This window comes from Bombina bombina, chromosome 2 (genome assembly GCF_027579735.1).
Source record: "Bombina bombina isolate aBomBom1 chromosome 2, aBomBom1.pri, whole genome shotgun sequence".
NCBI lineage: Eukaryota > Metazoa > Chordata > Amphibia > Anura > Bombinatoridae > Bombina > Bombina bombina.
The window spans coordinates 835,926,436-835,946,472 of NC_069500.1; the positions used below are offsets into that span (position 1 = coordinate 835,926,436).

The 20,037-nt window shown below is 40.8% G+C and overlaps 1 protein-coding gene across 2 annotated transcripts in view; it reads right to left on the bottom strand.

The window, feature by feature from the left end:
* UBXN6 (UBX domain protein 6) overlaps nt 1-20,037 on the bottom strand; it is a gene marked incomplete at its 3' end in the record, with an annotated part of 289,209 nt that overhangs the window by 60,734 nt on the left and 208,438 nt on the right. For both annotated transcript variants that reach the window (XM_053703152.1, XM_053703153.1), the window contains 2 exon segments: nt 8,129-8,274; nt 8,401-8,531. In XM_053703152.1, coding sequence (XP_053559127.1) covers nt 8,129-8,274; nt 8,401-8,531 — 277 coding nt within the window.

The window sequence follows — 20,037 nt, forward strand, 5'->3', positions numbered from 1 at the left end:
TGTGGACATTTCCAAAATCATCTGTACAATGTACCTTTATTTTTATATACACTAATAGACAAATAAGCCCTTATTTTGTGAATGCCAGGATATCCAAATCTATATTAAGACCTAATGGAGCAAGGCTTTTCAGCCTATAGATCCATTCTGTCTCTTTCTGTCTTAATTTTAATAATCTATTAGGGACTCCTGGAGGTATCCAATCAATAATTTGAATGTGAAGGCCATCTACACTACTACCATGACAATTACTAAAATGGACCGGCACACTATGTTTATCAAATTTTGTCCTAATGTTGTAAAGGTGCTCGCTAAATCTTTTACTAGTTTTCCTTTTGGTGCGCCCTATGTAAATTAAATTACATTTACAAGATAGTAAATAAACCGAATACACTGTCTGGCAATTGCATCTATATTGCATATTAAATTGTTCAGACCCATCAAAATTAAAAAAAGTATCACCCCTTTTAACATGTGAACAGATAAGGCAATTGGGTTTGTGACATTTAAAAGTGCCCCTTGTGGCCGATAGCCAGTTACACAACCCCCCACCCGTAACATTTCTAGTAGCATTATTCTTATTACATAGTTTACTGGGAGCTAGAAAAGATTTTAAATTCCTATTTTTCCTAAAGGTAATTTTAGGTTTATCCCCAATTTCCTTCCCCAAAATTGGATCCAACTTTAGGATATCCCAATGTTTATTGAGTATTTTAGTAACTATAGGTGCCCCTTCATTGTATCTGGTAATAAATCTAGTTTCTCCAAAGTTATTATTGCTACCATTGATAGGATCAGACTTATTGTCCAATTTCCTCTTATTTTTCAAAAGGTCAGTACGGTTTAGTTGTAAAGCTTTGTTTTTTGCTTCTTCTAGTAGTTCCCTACTATATCCCTTTCTTAAAAATTTCTGTTCTAAATGGGTTGCTTCCTCATTAAAATCAAGTATATTAGTACAATTCCGCCTAATGCGGATAAACTGGCTAGTAGGGATATTATCCTTCCAGCTCTTCAAATGGGCACTCCCAGCATCAACAAAACTGTTCCTGTCCACTATTTTTCTAAAGTTTCGTACCATAACTTTATTGTTAATATTATCTACCGAAAATTCAATGTCTAAAAATTTTATTTTCCTATTTGAACTGTTCCCACTAAATTTAAGATTAAAATTATTTTTATTAATATATTCACTGAACTCTAATAAGACTTCCTCAGTCCCCCTCCAAAGGATGATCACATCATCGATGTACTGGAAAATATTTCACAATATTTGACTCAAATGGATTATTATTCCAAATGTGACACCTCTCAAAACGATCCATAAACAAATTAGCATAAGAGGGGGCAAAGGTAGTCCCCATTGCCGTCCCCCTTAACTGTAAATAATATTTGTCCCCAAACTCAAAATAATTATGGGTTAAAATAAAATTAATGGATTGTAAAATGAATTGTAAATGGATTTCAGGAATATTATAATTAGAGAAGGCCAACTCAACTGCCTTAAGGCCTTGTTCATGGGGGATCATTGTATATAATGATGAGACGTCATAAGTGGCCCATCTAAAGTTATCCTCCCATTCTAGACCCTCAAAATGTCCAATTGTCTCTGCAGTGTCTTTAAGGAAAGCTCTGGTCCTTTTAACCAGGGGCTGTAAAAAATGATCAACATACTTAGAAAGATTATAACAAAGTGAACCAATACGAGACAATTGGACGTCCCGGGGGCCTGGTTAGACATTTGTGGACCTTTGGGAGATGATAAAATATAGGGACCTTGGGGTCCACTATTTTAATAAAATTATATTCATCTTGATTTAAAACACCTCTCTCCTTAGCTAGTTGGAGGATGCAGACTAATTCTTTAGAAAACTTAATAGTTGGATTATAAGTAAGACATTTATAGGTCTGGTTGTCCCCTAAGATGTTGTAAGCTTCTGACAAATAATCTTACTTATTCTGGATTACCAGACCCCCCCCCCCCTTATCTGCTGCTCGAATCACCACCCCATCATTTTCTTTAAGATTTTTAAGTGCATTCCTCTCATTAATACTTAAATTGTCATTACACTTCGAGAATTCCCGTTCAATATCCTGACAAACTAATTTGTTAAAAAGAGATAATTGCTCCCCTTGCATATGTATAGGGTTAAAGCTAGAACGACCCTTAAAGGAAGTATGTTGAATTTGGGGGTCTTCCTCATATATAGAAAGATCCATTAAGTTAGCCATAGTCACAGATGAATCTAAATCCTCTTGACTATTAGTGTACATAGATCTATTCCCTTTCTCTAGTTCCTTAAGTGTATTAAGAGTACTTATATCCTTAGCCTCAATATAATTATTGTTAGGTCTATTCAACCCCTTGTTATCTTTCAAAAAATACCTTTTTAAAGTCATTTTTCGAATGAATTTCTGAATGTCCATATATACTTCAAACTTATTAGGTTTGGATTTCGGAGCGAAGTTTAAACCTTTCCCAAATAATCTGATATCATCATTAGTTAAATTCAAGTCAGAAATATTGATAATTTCTTTCTTGATAGTTTCTAGTTCAGTCTTCTTCTGTTTCCCCCTCTGTATCCTAGCTCCTCCTCTTGTTCCTCGTCTAACTCCAGTGCCCTTTTTTGTGGTCTTTCTCTCGTGTTCCAATCTTTCATAGTTACTGCCGGCTCCTCCTCCCACTGCACATTCCTGTCCCTGTAATCGGTTTCCTGACCCTTGCCTAAAAAATGTGATACTCCCGGTGACTTGGGTTTAGCCCCTAGTCTATGCCAAACCGGTCCTTTGGGAGTGGGAGGCATGGCCTGGTAACTTAATGCCTCATATCTGTTTCTATCCCAAAATTGGTTATATCTATTTTCTTCTCTAGCATCCCTATGTTGTTTATTCTCATGATTATTAAAGTTTCTACGATTCCCCATATAATTAGATCCCTTATAACCCGAATTTGAATTAGAATTAGAATATGAGTAAGTTTGACGCCAAGGTAAACTCTTAGGATTATAATTATTTTGATTCCTATACTGATGGGAACCCCCAGAGTAGGTGTTTTTATAATTATTTTTTAAAAAACCTTTGTCCTTAGCCGGTGTCTTTTTTACCTTATTTTTATCCTGACCTTTAGGTTCACTATTAATAGTCACTAGTTGTATATTAGTGCCCGGTTCAGTCAATAACTCACCCCCCTGCAATTCCTCATCAGAGTCTACATTAACAGTAACGTTAGTGTTGGTCTTATTGTAGGTATGAACCACCTCATCTTTATAATCCTTAAAATCTCTAGATAATTTATTTTGTTTTTTAGATTTTAATTCTAGATCTAGTTTGGTGATCCTATTTTGAATGTTACTATTAAAATTTTTCCATTCCTCTATCTCACTAAAGGGTTGGATTTTATCCACAGCCTCTTCAATTTCTTTCTCAAGTTTTTTGAGCCTGTATTCCCGATAGCGAATTAAGATATTTAATAATGTGATTGAGCAAGTATGAAAAGCTTTTTCCCAATCAGTAATGAACTCTACTTCATCTAGTCTAAACAGAGGTTTTTTTTATAGACTCTCAAACCCCTAGGGACTATATCGTGTAAAATGTAGTTATCAAGTAGCAATAGATCTTGCCATTCTCTAGTATCTTTCTCTAAAAGATCCTCCAAATTTCTAAAAAAATCAAGTGGTCTTTCATCCAAAGACATCATATTATTCTCAATCGATAGTAAATTGACAGATCTCTGTCTCCCCACACGAACCTGCAGGTCCTCAAATCTGTTACCATTAGCCATATTAAATAATACCAGAAAGGCTATATAGCATGAAACTTCCTATTTGTTCAAAAATAGATGAAAAGATATATCACCTGAGAGGTACAAAAAAAAATATTTCAGAAGAATATCGTAAAAGATACTAACGAACAGACCCTTATTAAAATCACACGTAAAACATGCAACTAATCACCATACATAGAACAGTGAAAACTAGATTCAAAAATGTGGCAGCTATTCACAGAGAAATACAATAAAAAACTTTAAAAATATACAAAATAGTGAACAGCGCTAAATCATGGTCAACATACCCCTTGGATAAGGTAAGAAACTTTCCAACGATAGAAGCCGGAACAGGACTCTCAGACGAGATGCAGCTGCACACCAACCCGTAGATTCCTCTCTCTCGGATAGACAGACGTGGCTATGAAGACAAAAAAGGGACAGCGCAACTCGATTCAAGGTAGAATTTATTAACATCCAAATCTGCACACACGTAGAAATGCACTTACAAGATGTAAGGTAATAAAAAGCAGTAGTTCAAAGACAAGATCAGGACACTCCAGGTTCAGGCGTAGCGTCTTAGTAGCGGTTGAATTATTTCCGGCGTCTAATTAGAAACTCCCGGGTTATCGGCACCTATGCGCTGGATACGTCAAAGGATCACCGCCTGACGACACCCCCCTCCACCTACGGATGTCCTGCTGGATCAAAAAGCCTCAACGCGTTTCGCCGGTTCACACACACCGGCTTTTTCAAGAGTGAATGATCCAGGTATGAAAGAAGTCCCTTTTAAAGGTCCAAGTTAATTAGGTAAGTGGTATCATTAGAACACCTCAAACTTTCTCAAATTTACTCGCCACAAATCTAACCACATATTACAATAAAATAACATAGTCCACAAAATTTCATCCTGCAAATTTGAAGAAAAATATATCATAGAAATTAACATAAACATAAAATATGCATATTTAATAAATAATCCACAGTTAGTTAATATACTAAAACAAAATTGTTTTAAAAAAACATTAAAAACAAACATCGTGACCTATATTAAAATTTAAAATAGAATCTTCAATTCAATTCTAAAAAAATACATTTCTTAAAATTAGGATGATATCATTGGATATAGAACACCTTCTTTTGAATAAATAAATATATTAATGAACTATAACAGCAAGATCCATACTATATGACATACCACATTAGGGGACATATATATGTGGACATTTCCAAAATCATTTCCGAAGACCAACTGCACTCCACCCTGAACAAGTGCCCCCCAGCCACCTCCACAGATGCCAACTCCTCTGCCCGCAACCTCCACCACTGGCTCACAGACTGCGCCAACACCCTCGCCCCTCTCAAGAAACCGTCCAACCGACAACCCACCAACAAGGCTAGTTGGTTCACCCCTGCCCTCCAGGACTCCAAACGCCACTGCAGGCGATTGGAAAGGACCTGGAGATCCAGCAAGACCCCCTCAAATAAAACAGCCTACAAAGAAGCCATCACTACCCACCACCACCTCATCAAAACCACCAAGAAGACAGCCATTCAAGATAGAATCAATGCCAACGTCCACAACAGCAAGGAGCTGTTCACAGTAATCAAGGAATTCTCCAATCCCAACAGCAACACCAACGACATCCCGCCCTCCCAGGACCTCTGCGATAACCTCGCAATGTACTTCCACCGCAAGATTGTCGACATCTATGACAGCTTCGTGCCCCAGAACTCACCCACCACCGCCTACCCACCAACTCCCACCGATACCTCACCCAAATACACCACTGCCTACCCCCCACTGACCATCTGGAGCCCCCTCACCACAGAGGACACCATCAGGATCCTGAGATCGATCCACTCCGGAGCACCCTCGGACCCATACCCGCATCACATTTTCAACAAAGCGGTTGAAACCATCGCCCCCAAGCTCTGCAGCACCATCAACTGCTCCATCGAAACCGGCACCTTCCCGGATGACTGGAAGCACGCAGAATTAAAACCCCTACTGAAAAAACCCACGGCTGACCCCAATGATCCGAAGAACTACCGCCCAATCTCTTTGCTCCCCTTTGCGGCCAAAGTCATCGAGAAGTCCATCAACGCGCAACTCGTTGACTACATTGAAGCCAACCACATCCTGGACCCCTCACAATCCGGTTTCAGGAGCAACCACAGCACCGAGACCGCCCTCCTCGCCGCCACAGACGACATCCTCGCCCTACTCGACCGAGGAGAGACCACCGCCCTCATTCTCCTAGACCTCTCAGCAGCATTCGACACTGTCTCCCACCTCACCCTCCGCAACAGACTACACGATGCCGGCATACGCGACAAAGCCCTGGAATGGATCACCTCCTTCCTCACCGGCAGAACCCAGAAAGTTAGACTCCCACTCTTCACCTCCAAGCCCACAGAAATCAGCTGCGGTGTACCCCAAGGTTCTTCTCTGAGCCCCACCCTATTCAACATCTACATGGCCCCTCTCTCCGCCATCGCCCGACGACACGACCTCAACATAGTCTCCTACGCCGACGACACCCAGCTAATCATCTCACTCACCAGTGACCCCACCACCGCCAAGAGAAACGTCCATGAAGGGCTGACAGCAGTCGCCACCTGGATGAACTACAACTGCCTAAAGCTGAACGCAGACAAGACCGAAGTCCTCCTCCTCGGTCCCACCACATCTGCGTGGAATAACTCCTGGTGGCCCACAGCCCTAGGACACCCTCCAACCCCCACCGACCATGCACGAAATCTAGGCGTCATCCTGGACTCATCGCTCTCCATGGACCGGCAAATCAACGCCGTCTCTTCTGCATGCTTCCACACACTTCACCTGCTGCGAAAGATCTTCAAATGGATCCCAACCGAGACCAGGAAGACTGTCACTCACGCCCTCGTCAGCAGCCGACTGGACTATGGTAACGCACTCTACGCCGGCACCACCATCAAGCTCCAAAAGAGACTACAGCGCATACAGAACTCCTCGGCCAGACTAATCCTTGACATCCCTCGTCAATGCCACATCACCAAATACCTGCGGGACCTGCACTGGCTCCCCATCAACAAAAGAATAACCTTCAAGCTTCTCACCCACGCATTCAAGGCCCTCCACAACATCGGTCCCGAATACTTAAACCACCGCGTTACCTTCTACACCCCTGCCAGACAACTTCGATCGGCCGACCAAGCCCTCGCTGTCATCCCCCGCATAAGGAAAACCACAGCGGGAGGCAGATCCTTCTCTCACCTGGCTAACAAGACTTGGAACACCCTCCCGCTGCACCTTAGACAAGCTACCGCCCTAACTAAGTTCAGAAAGGACCTCAAGACCTGGCTCTTTGACTGAACTGCAACCCTCAGCGCCTTGAGACCCTTACGGGTGAATAGCCGCTATTTACAAGAACCCAATAGATAGATAGATAGTGATGAAACTAGCTATGTGATATATAAGGCTAATTTATGAGTATATATGTGTGAATAATAATAAAGTGTCATTCAATGTCTAATTCCAATATATGTGAGTGTCCTGTGCTGGCCTAATAATATATTAATAATTAACTAATCAAGAACGTATGTACTCAGAAACGCCCATTAGGGGTGTATCCTAACTTTTTATTGGATCAAGCTTAGTTTAAATGGATTGTCAGTTAGAAGGTTCACTATGCCTGATGAAGCAGCCCATGCTGGGGCTGAGAAACGCATTGCATTGTTAACCATTGCTTGTCAATGTTTTTAATATTTGTTTTAATAAACTACACTTGTTTTATATAAGCTTTGGTTCATTACCTTCTTTAGCAGTTACATGCTCTGCTACTAACTATCCACCAGCAGTTAATGTGACAAGATTCCTCTATACTGATTCATCTACACCTGAAGCTACCAGCCGGCACCTACCAGTACATAAGTGTACTTGGGCCAAATGTGAGTACCCATTTGGCTTTTGATGTTTTGATATAGTTTGATATACTGATGTACACATGAGGCGCCCCTCTTGTCTCTTACCTTCCATCTAGCTCTTGACCATTTTATTGTACTACTGTTGGATTACCTTGCCATACTGTAAAGGGTTAGCTGGTACACCTTAGTTTCCAGCCTGCACCGACTAGTACATAAGTGTAAAAAGTACATAAGTGTACTCGGGCCAAATGTGAGTACCCACTTGGCTTATCATCATCATTCTTATTGTCTGGCATACTGATATACACATGAGGCGCCCCTTTTGTTTCCTATCTTTTACTACTGATGTGTTATTTTATCCCATGGTGCTAGTTGAATCTGTACCACTTACAAGGGCCCACCCCTTTGAAGGTTATTTTTTGTATATTGCAGTTGTCTTTTGTTATCCACTGCTCTTACCAGTCCACACTCATTAAATGCAACATGCTCATCTTCCAACTTGTGACCGCCAGGGGCCAGAAGTTCAAATGGAAGCCAGTCAGTCTGCAGTTGGTCACGAACAAAATCAGACAAAGCAGAAACTTTCTCTCGTGCATAGAACATCCCTGAAATACAGGAAAGAAAAAAAAAGGTGCCAAGTTAAAAGGAAGAAAAAAAAAAAAAAAAAGAAATTATAAGATGTTGCTGCATTATTGACTGTTTTAAGTCTTGATATGAGGTGCAACCCTCACCTTGCAAGATGTATCCATCTGGAAGTCTGACCCTCATCACTGTGTAATTATATTTTCTCATTTCTCGCTGCTCTTCCTTTTCTCGCATTGCTTTGGTTCTTAACATTGAGCTGCGATCCAGTGCTTCTGTCCTGCAACGGCAAAGAAAGTGAGTCTGTATAATGTATCTGACAGGCCAATACTGTTTGTACTAACAATGCAAGTATATCCCCTTTGGAGCAGATATTCTATAGACCTGGCAACTGATTTAGACTGCAAAAGCATGTTCTAGTTATAAAATGTGTCTTCTAAATGAATATATTTCAATGTTATTTGTTCATTATATGCAGTCATTGAATAAAAACATATCTAATGCTTACCTGAGAAATTAATTTCTTTCATGGTGGTGGGAGTCCACGATCCATTACTCCTGGGAATTACTCTTCTCTACCATTAGGAGGAGGCAAAGATTCCCAAACCACAAGAGCCCAATAAAACCTATCCCATCTCACACATACCTCAGTCTAACGTATAGCCAAACATACACCTAGATTACGAGTTTTGCGCTAAACACCCCTCATAGCGCTGCCATTACGAGGTTATAAAAAGCCTCCTTGTGCGTGCGATATGGTGGCGTTAAGCTCCATACTGCACAAGCTCCAAGGGCTGCTTTGACGTGCATGTGCACGCTTTCCCCCATAGACATCAAAGGGGAGAGGAGTGTTAGAAAAAAACTAACACCTGCAGTGCTGAATGTTTTTTTTTTTTTTTTTGATAAGGGTTGGGCACTTAAAAAGAGCTAAATGCCCTTTCAAGGGTAATGCCCATACAAATGCCCCTTTAGGGGCAATGGGTAGCTTAGGGTTTTTATTTTGGGGGGTTGGTTGGGTGGTGGATTTTACTGTTTTTAAAGGTAAAAGAGCTGATTACTTTAGGGGAATGCCCTAAAAAAGGCCCTTTTAAGGGCTATTGGTAGTTTATTGTAGGCTAGGGGGTATTTTTATTTCGGGGGCACTTTTATTTTTATAGGGCTATTAGATTAGGTGTAATTGTTTTTATTGATAATTTAATTTATTTTGTTTGTAATCTTAGTGTTTTTTTATTTTTTGTGATTTTAGTGTTTATTATTTTTGGTAAACTTAGATTTTTAAAATTTTTCATAGGATTATTTTTTTTTTTTAGTTGTTATTTAGATTTTTTTTGTAGTATTAGGTTTTTTTAAAATTTGTAATTTAGGTTTTTTAATTGGTAGGTTTTTTTTTTAATTTTATTAGAATCGTAAGGTTAGGTTAATTTATAGTTTAATGTTAGGTTTATTTTAATTTCACAGGTAAGTTTTTAATTATTTAAATAGTTATATTGTAATTTTAATTTAAAAAGTTAGGGGGGTATTAGGTTTAGGGGTTAACAATATAATTTAGTGTTTTGCGATGTGAAGAGCCGGCGGTTTAGGGGTTAATAGGTTTATTTAGTGGCAGAGATTTGGGAGGCCGGAGATTTAGGGGTTAATAAATGTATTTAGTGGCGGCGATGTCAGGGAGCGACGGAATAGGGGTTGATAACTATTATAGTGGCGGCGATGTTGGGGAGCGGCAGAATAGGGGTTTATATAGTTAAATAGTGTTGGCGATGTGGGTGGGCAGAAGATTAGGGGTTAATAAGTGTATTTAAAAGCCGCAATGTGGGTGTACGGCACAGTAGGGGTTAATAGGTAGTTTATGGGTGTTTAGTGTACTTTGTAACCGTTTAGTTATGAGTTTTGTGAAACATTTTTGTTACACAAAATCCTTAATTACTGCTGTCAGATGGTGGTATGAATTGTGTCGGTATAGGCTGTAAAGTAAGCATTTAAGCTTCACCACACAATCTGTAATACCGGCGCTATGGAAATCCCATACAAAAACGTCTTTTTTGAGTGCGGGATTGACGTTGCGTTACAGTCTAAAATGCTTGCGGTATAGCTATACCGTCACGACTCCCAATAGTACGTTCCTGCTTTTACGCTGAAAATGCCATTTTATCAGCGTTAAAAGCCACAACGCAAAACTCGTAATAGTGAGGAAAGAAAAGCAGAATAAGAGCCATAAAAAGGAGCTGGGGAAAAAAGATGTGCCAAAAAGAAATGAAGAAAAACATAGGATGGGGTTTTCGTGGACTCTCACCATCATGAAAGAAATTAATTTATCAGGTAAGCAAAAATTATGTTTTCGGTCATACAGGTGGTGAGAGTCATAGTAAATGTAACATAGTAAATGAGGTTGAAAAAAACATAATTTATGCTTACCTGATAAATTCCTTTCTTCTGTAGTGTGATCAGTCCACGGGTCATCATTACTTGTGGGATATTATCTGCTCCCCTACAGGAAGTGCAAGAGGATTCACCCAGCAGAGTTGCCATATAGCTCCTCCCCTCTACGTCACCTCCAGTCATTCGACCAAGGAACAACGAGAAAGGAGAAGCCAAGGGTGTAGTGGTGACTGGAGTATAATTTAAAAAATATTTACCTGCCTTAAAAAAAACAGGGCGGGCCGTGGACTGATCACACTACAGAAGAAAGGAATTTATCAGGTAAGCATAAATTATGTTTTCTTCTGTTAAGTGTGATCAGTCCACGGGTCATCATTACTTGTGGGATACCAATACCAAAGCAAAAGTACACGGATGACGGGAGGGATAGGCAGGCTCTTTATACAGAAGGAACCACTGCCTGAAGAACCTTTCTCCCAAAAATAGCCTCCGAGGAAGCAAAAGTGTCAAATTTGTAAAATTTGGAAAAAGTATGAAGCGAAGACCAAGTTGCAGCCTTGCAAATCTGTTCAACAGAGGCCTCATTCTTAAAGGCCCAAGTGGAAGCCACAGCTCTAGTGGAATGAGCTGTAATTCTTTCAGGAGGCTGCTGTCCAGCAGTCTCATAAGCTAAACGAATTATGCTACGAAGCCAAAAAGAGAGAGAGGTAGCAGAAGCTTTTTGACCTCTCCTCTGACCAGAGTAAACGACAAACAGGGAAGACGTTTGTCGAAAATCTTTAGTTGCCTGTAAATAAAATTTAAGGGCACGAACTACATCCAGATTGTGCAAAAGACGTTCCTTCCTCGAAGAAGGATTTGGGCACAAGGATGGAACAACAATCTCCTGATTGATATTCCTGTTAGTGACTACCTTAGGTAAGAACCCAGGTTTAGTACGCAGAACTACCTTATCCGAGTGAAAAATCAAATAAGGAGAATCACAATGTAAGGCTGATAACTCAGAGACTCTTCGAGCCGAGGAAATAGCCATTAAAAATAGAACTTTCCAAGATAACAACTTTATAACAATGGAATGAAGGGGTTCAAACGGAACACCCTGTAAAACGTTAAGAACAAGGTTTAAACTCCATGGTGGAGCCACAGCTTTAAACACAGGTTTAATCCTGGCCAAAGCCTGACAAAAAGCCTGAACGTCTGGAACTTCTGACAGACGCTTGTGTAACAGAATGGACAGAGCTGAGATCTGTCCCTTTAAGGAACTAGCGGATAACCCCCTTTTCTAAACCTTCTTGTAGAAAAGACAATATCCTAGGAATCCTAACCTTACTCCAAGAGTAACCTTTGGATTCGCACCAATATAGGTATTTACGCCATATTTTATGGTAAATCTTTCTGGTAACAGGCTTCCTAGCCTGTATTAAGGTATCAATAACTGACTCAGAAAAACCACGCTTTGATAAGATCAAGCGTTCAATTTCCAAGCAGTCAGCTTCAGAGAAGTTAGATTTTGATGTTTGAAAGGACCCTGAATCAGAAGGTCCTGTTTCAGAGGTAACGACCAAGGTGGACAGAATGACATGTCCACCAGATCTGTATACCAAGTCCTGCGTGGCCATGCAGGCGCTATTAGAATCACTGATGCTTTCTCCTGTTTGATTCTGGCAATCAATCGAGGAAGCATCGGGAAAGGTGGAAACACATAAGCCATCCTGAAGGTCCATGGTGCTGTCAAGGCATCTATCAGGACCGCTCCCGGATCCCTGGATCTGGACCCGTAGCGCGGAAGCTTGGCGTTCTGTCGAGACGCCATGAGATCTATCTCTGGTTTGCCCCAACGTCGAAGTATTTGGGCAAAGACCTCTGGATGAAGTTCCCACTCCCCCGGATGAAAAGTCTGACGACTTAAGAAATCCGCCTCCCAGTTCTCCACTCCCGGGATGTGGATTGCAGACAGGTGGCAAGAGTGAGACTCTGCCCAGCGAATTATCTTCGATACTTCCATCATTGCTAGGGAGCTTCTTGTCCCTCCCTGATGGTTGATATAAGCTACAGTCGTGATGTTGTCCGACTGGAACCTGATGAACCCCCGAGTTGTTAACTGGGGTCAAGCCAGAAGAGCATTGAGGACTGCTCTCAATTCCAGAATGTTTATTGGAAGAAGACTCTCCTCCTGATTCCATAGTCCCTGAGCCTTCAGAGAATTCCAGACAGCGCCCCAACCTAGTAGGCTGGCGTCTGTTGTTACAATTGACCAGTCTGGCCTGCTGAATGGCATTCCCCTGGCCAGATGTGGCCGATAAAGCCACCATAGAAGAGAATTTCTGGTCTCTTGATTCAGATTTAGAGTGGGGGACAAATCTGAGTAATCCCCATTCCACTGACTTAGCATGCACAGTTGCAGTGGTCTGAGATGTAGGCGTGCAAAAGGAACTATGTCCATTGCTGCTACCATTAGTCCGATTACCTCCATGCATTGAGCTACTGACGGGTGTTGAATAGAATGAAGGACACGGCATGCACTTTGAAGCTTTGTTAACCTGTCCTCTGTCAGGTAAATCTTCATTTCTACAGAATCTATCAGAGTCCCCAGGAAGGGAACTCTTGTGAGTGGAAAGAGAGAACTTTTCTTTTCGTTCACTTTCCATCCATGCGACCTTAGAAATGCCAGTACTATCTCTGTATGAGATTTGGCAGTTTGAAGGCTTGAAGCTTGTATCAGTATGTCGTCTAAGTACGGAGCTACTGAAATTCCTCGCGGTCTTAGTACCGCCAGAAGAGTGCCCAGAACCTTTGTGAAGATTCTTGGAGCCGTAGCCAGTCCGAATGGAAGAGCTACAAACTGGTAATGTCTGTCTAAAAAGGCAAACCTTAGATACCGGTAATGGCTTTTGTGAATCGGTATGTGAAGGTAAGCATCCTTTAAATCCACTGTGGTCATGTACTGACCCTCTTGGATCATGGGCAAAAATGTTCGAATAGTTTCCATCTTGAACGATGGAACTCTTAGGAATTTGTTTAGGATCTTTAAATCCAAGATTGGCCTGAAGGTTCCCTCTTTTTTGGGAACTACAAACAGATTTGAGTAAAACCCTTGTCCTAGTTCCAACCGCGGAACTGGATGGATCACTCCCATTAATAAAAGATCTTGTACGCAGCGTAGAAACGCTTCCTTCTTTGTTAGGTTTGTTGACAACCTTGACAGATGAAATCTCCCTCTTGGGGGAGAGGATTTGAAGTCCAGAAGGTATCCCTGAGATATGATCTCTAACGCCCAGGGATCCTGAACATCTCTTGCCCAAGCCTGTGCGAAGAGGGAAAGTCTGCCCCCCACTAGATCCGGTCCCGGATCGGGGGCCCTCAATTCATGCTGTCTTAGGGGCAGCAGCAGGTTTTCTGGCCTGTTTGCCCCTGTTCCAGGACTGGTTAGGTTTCCAGCCTTGTCTGTAGCGAGCAACAGCTCCTTCCTGTTTTGGTGCAGAGGAAGTTGATGCTGCTCCTGCTTTGAAATTACGAAAGGAACGAAAATTGGACTGTCTAGCCTTGGCTTTGGCCTTGTCCTGAGGCAGGGCATGACCTTTACCTCCTGTAATGTCAGCAATAATCTCTTTCAAGCCGGGCCCGAATAAGGTCTGCCCTTTGAAAGGAATATTAAGCAATTTAGATTTAGACGTAACATCAGCTGACCAGGATTTCAGCCACAGAGCTCTGCGTGCCTGAATGGCGAATCCTGAATTTTTAGCCGCAAGTTTTAGTTAAATGTACTACGGCATCTGAAATAAATGAATTAGCTAACTTAAGGAATTTAAGTTTGTGTGTGATGTCATCTAGTGTGGATGATTGAAGTGTCTCTTCCAGAGACTCAAACCAAAATGCTGCTGCAGCCGTGACAGGCGCAATACATGCAAGAGGTTGCAATATAAACCCTTGTTGAACAAACATTTTCTTAAGGTAACCCTCTAATTTTTTATCCATTGGATCTGAAAAAGCACAGCTATCCTCCACTGGGATAGTGGTACGCTTAGCTAAAGTAGAAACTGCTCCCTCCACCTTAGGGACCATTTGCCATAAGTCCCGTGTGGCGGCGTCTATTGGAAACATCTTTCTGAATATAGGAGGGGGTGAGAAAGGCACACCGGGTCTATCCCACTCCTTAGTAACAATGTCAGTAAGTCTCTTAGGTATAGGAAAAACGTCAGTACTCGTCGGTACCCGCAAAATATTTATCCAACCTACACATTTTCTCTGGGATTGCAACTGTGTTACAATCATTCAGAGCCGCTAATACCTCCCCTAGTAACACACGGAGGTTCTCAAGCTTAAATTTAAAATTTGAAATGTCTGAGTCCAGTTTATTTGGATCAGAACCGTCACCCACAGAATGAAGCTCTCCGTCTTCACGTTCTGCAAACTGTGACGCAGTATCAGACATGGCCCTTGCATTATCAGCGCACTCTGTTCTCACCCCAGAGTGATCACGTTTACCTCTTAGTTCTGGTAATTTAGCCAAAACTTCAGTCATAACAGTAGCCATATCTTGTAATGTGATTTGTAATGGCCGCCCAGATGTACTCGGCGCTACAATATCACGCACCTCCTGAGCGGGAGATGCAGGTACTGACACGTGAGGCGAGTTAGTCGGCATAACTCTCCCCTCGTTGTTTGGTGAAATATGTTCAATTTGTACAGATTGACTGTTTTTTTTTTTTTTTTTTTAAAGTAGCATCAATACATTTAGTACATAAATTTCTATTGGGCTCCACTTTGGCATTAACACATATAGCACAGAGATATTCCTCTGAATCAGACATGTTTAACAAACTAGCAAATAAACAGCAACTTGAAAATACTTTTCAAAGTAATTTACAAATAATATGAAAACGAACTGTGCCTTTAAGAAGCACAGAAAAAAATTATAACAGTTAAAATAATTAAGTTATAGCATCAATCTTTGTCAGAATATACAGTTTTAGCAAAGGATTGTTCCCCTCAGCAATTAAACAACACAACTTTAGCAAAGGTTTAATCCCATTAGCAAAGATAACAATTTCTGAAAGCAGGAAACAAATTACAGAATAAACGTTTTTATCTCAGTCAAACTATAATTCTCACAGCTCTGCTGAGAGAAAATATTTGATGCATAGTAACAGCGCCCCTCCCCCACACACAGGGGGAGAACAGAAACTGACAGAAAAAACAGATTTAAGCAACTGCCAAGTGGAAAAATAGTGCCCAAACATTTATTCACTCAGTACCTCAGTAAATGAAAACGATTTTACATTCCAGCAAAAACATTAAACATAATCTCTAGTTATTAAACAGCTTTATGTCTTTCTTACAGTGTAATTCTAGTGAAGTACCATTCTCCAGAATACTGAAGTGTAAAGTATACATACATGACATTATATCGGTATGGCAGGATTTTCTCATCAATTCCATTGTCAGAAAATAAAAACTGCTACATACCTCTATGCAGATTCATCTGCCCGCTGTCCCCTGATCTGAAGTTTACCTCACTCCTCAGATGGCCGAGAAACAGCAATATGATCTTAACTACTCCGGCTAAAATCATAGCAAAACTCTGGTAGATTCTTCCTCAAACTCTGCCAGAGAGGTAATAACACACTCCGGTGTTATTTTAAAATAACAAACTTTTGATTGAAGATATAAAACTAAGTATAATCACCATAGTCCTCTCACACGACCTATCTAGTTGCTGGGTGCAAGAGAATGACTGGAGGTGACGTAGAGGGGAGGAGCTATATGGCAACTCTGCTGGGTGAATCCTCTTGCACTTCCTGTAGGGGAGCAGATAATATCCCACAAGTAATGATGACCCGTGGACTGATCACACTTAACAGAAGAAAAGACTGCAATCTATCGAGTTAAACTTATACAAATCTAATATACTTACAAAAAAGCTTCAGTTGAGCTTAAATTAATCCCATTAAAAAATAAGGGAGTCATTTAACACAAGCATTAATATCCCTGGATTCTGTTTATAGCCAGAAATAGTATCCAAACCATCTTTAAATGTATCTAAGTTATTGGCATTCACTACCTTCTCTGGAAATGAGTTCAACAATTTGATGGCTCTTACAGTGAAAAAACATAATTTATGTAAGAACTTACCTGATAAATTCATTTCTTTCATATTAGCAAGAGTCCATGAGCTAGTGACGTATGGGATATACATTCCTACCAGGAGGGGCAAAGTTTCCCAAACCTCAAAATGCCTATAAATACACCCCTCACCACACCCACAATTCAGTTTAACGAATAGCCAAGAAGTGGGGTGATAAGAAAGGAGCGAAAGCATCAAAAATAAGGAATTGGAATAATTGTGCTTTATACAAAAAAATCATAACCACCACAAAAAAAAGGGTGGGCCTCATGGACTCTTGCTAATATGAAAGAAATGAATTTATCAGGTAAGTTCTTACATAAATTATGTTTTCTTTCATGTAATTAGCAAGAGTCCATGAGCTAGTGACGTATGGGATAGCAAATACCCAAGATGTGGAACTTCCACGCAAGAGTCACTAGAGAGGGAGGGATAAAATAAAGACAGCCAATTCCGCTGAAAAAGATCCACAACCCAAATAAAAAAAATGAATAATAAGCAGAAGAATCAAACTGAAACAGCTGCCTAAAGTACTTTTCTACCAAAAACTGCTATTTAGTAAAAGTATGCAAAGAAGACCAAGTTGCTGCTTTGCAAATCTGATCAACAGAAGCTTCATTCCTAAAAGCCCAGAAGTAGAAACTGACCTAGTAGAATGAGCCGTAATCCTTTGAGGCGGGGATTTACCCGACTCCACATAAGCATGATGAATTAAAGACTTTAACCAAGATGCCAAAGAAATGGCAGAAGCCTTCTGACCTTTCCTGGAACCAGAAAAGATAACAAATAGACTAGAAGTCTTTCTGAAACCTTTAGTAGCTTCAACATAATATTTCAAAGCTCTAACCACATCCAAAGAATGTAAAGATCTTTCCAGAGAATTCTTAGGATTAGGACACAATGAAGGGACAACAATTTCTCTACTAATGTTGTTCGAATTCACAACTTTAGGAAAAAATTTAAATGAAGTCCGCAACACCGCCTTATCCTGATGAAAAATCAGAAAAGGAGATTCACAAGAAAGAGCAGATAACTCAGAAACTCTTCTAGCAGAAGAGATGGCCAAAAGGAACAAAACTTTCCAAGAAAGTAATTTAATATCCAAAGAATGCATAGGTTCAAACGGAGGAGCCTGTAAAGCCCTCAGAACCAAATTAAGACTCCAAGGAGGAGAGATTGATTTAATGACAGGCTTGATACGAACCAAAGCCTGTACAAAACAATGAATATCAGGAAGTTTAGCAATCTTTCTGTGAAAAAGAACAGAAAGAGCAGAGATTTGTCCTTTCAAGGAACTTGCAGACAAACCCTTATCCAAACCATCCTGAAGAAACTGTAAAATTCTAGGAATTCTAAAAGAATGCCAAGAGAATTTATGAGAAGAACACCAAGAAATGTAAGTCTTCCAGACTCGGTAATAAATCTTCCTAGATACAGATTTACGAGCCTGCAACAAAGTATTAATCACTGAGTCAGAGAAACCTCTATGACTAAGAATCAAGCGTTCAATCTCCATACCTTCAAATTTAATGATTTGAGATCCTGATGGAAAAATGGGCCTTGAGATAGAAGGTCTGGCCTTAACGGAAGTGTCGAAGGTTGGCAACTGGCCATCCGAACGAGATCCGCATACCAAAACCTGTGAGGCCATGCTGGAGCCACCAGCAGTACAAACGAACGCTCCATTAGGATTTTGGAAATCACTTTTGGAAGAAGAACTAGAGGCGGAAAGATAAGCAGGTTGATAATTCCAAGGAAGCGACAACGCGTCCACTGCTTCCGCCTGAGGATCCCTGGATCTGGACAGATACCTGGGAAGTTTCTTGTTTAGATGAGAGGCCATCAGATCTATTTCTGGAAGTCCCCAGATTTGAACAATCTGAAGAAATACCTCTGAGTGAAGAGACCATTCGCCCGGATGTAGCGTGTAGCGTCCGCTTCCCAATTGTCTATACCTGGGATGTGAACCACAGAAATTAGACAAGAGCTGGATTCTGCCCATACAAGTATCCGAGATACTTCTTTCATAGCCTGAGGACTGTGAGTCCCTCCTTGATGATTGACATATGCCACGGTTGTGACATTGTCTGTCTGAAAACAAATAAACGATTCTCTCTTCAGAAGAGGCCAGAACTGAAGAGCTCTGAAAATCGCACGGAGTTCCAAAATGTTGATTGGTAATCTCGCCTCCTGAGATTCCCAAACCCCCTGCGCTGTCAGAGATCCCCATACAGCTCCCCAATCTGAAAGACTCGCATCTGTTTTGATCACAGTCCAGGTTGGACGAACAAAAGAAGCCCCCTGAATTAAACAATGGTGATCCAACCACCAAGTCAGAGAAGATCGAACACTGGGATTTAAGGATATTAATTGTGATATCTTTGTATAATACCTGCACCATTGGTTCAGCATACACAGCTGAAGAGGTCTCATGTGAAAACGAGCAAAAGGGATCGCGTCCGATGCAGCAGTCATGAGACCTAGAATTTCCATGCACAAAGCTACCGAAGGGAACGATTGAGACTGAAGGTTTCGACAAGCTGAAACTAATTTCAGACGTCTCTTTTCTGTTAGAGACAAAGTCATGGACAATGAATCTATTTGGAAACCCAAAAAGGTTACCTTTGTCTGAGGAATCAAGGAACTCTTTGGTAAATTGATCCTCCAACCATGTCTTTGAAGAAACAACACAAGTTGATTCGTATGAGATTCTGCAGAATGTAAAGACTGAGCAAGTACCAAGATATCGTCCAAATAAGGAAATACCGCAATACCCTGTTCTCTGATAACAGAGAGAAGGGCACCGAGAACCTTTGAAAAGATCCTTGGAGCTGTTGCTAGGCCAAACGGAAGAGCAACAAACTGGTAATGCTTGTCTAGAAAAGAGAATCTCAGGAACTGATAGTGATCTGGATGAATTGGAATATGAAGATATGCATCCTGTAAGTCTATTGTAGACATATAATGCCCTTGCTGAACAAAAGGCAGAATAGTCCTTATAGTCATCATTTTGAATGTTGGTATTCTTACATAACGATTCAAAATTTTTAGATCCAGAACTGGTCTGAAGGAATTCTCCTTCTTTGGTACAATGAACAGATTTGAGTAAAACCCCAGACCCTGTTCCAGAACTGGAACTGGCATAATTACTCCAGCTGACTCTAGGTCTGAAACACATTTCAGAAACGCCTGAGCCTTTACTGGGTTTACTGGGATGCGTGAGAGAAAAAATCTTCTCACAGGCGGCCTTACCTTGAAACCTATTCTGTACCCTTGTGAAACAATG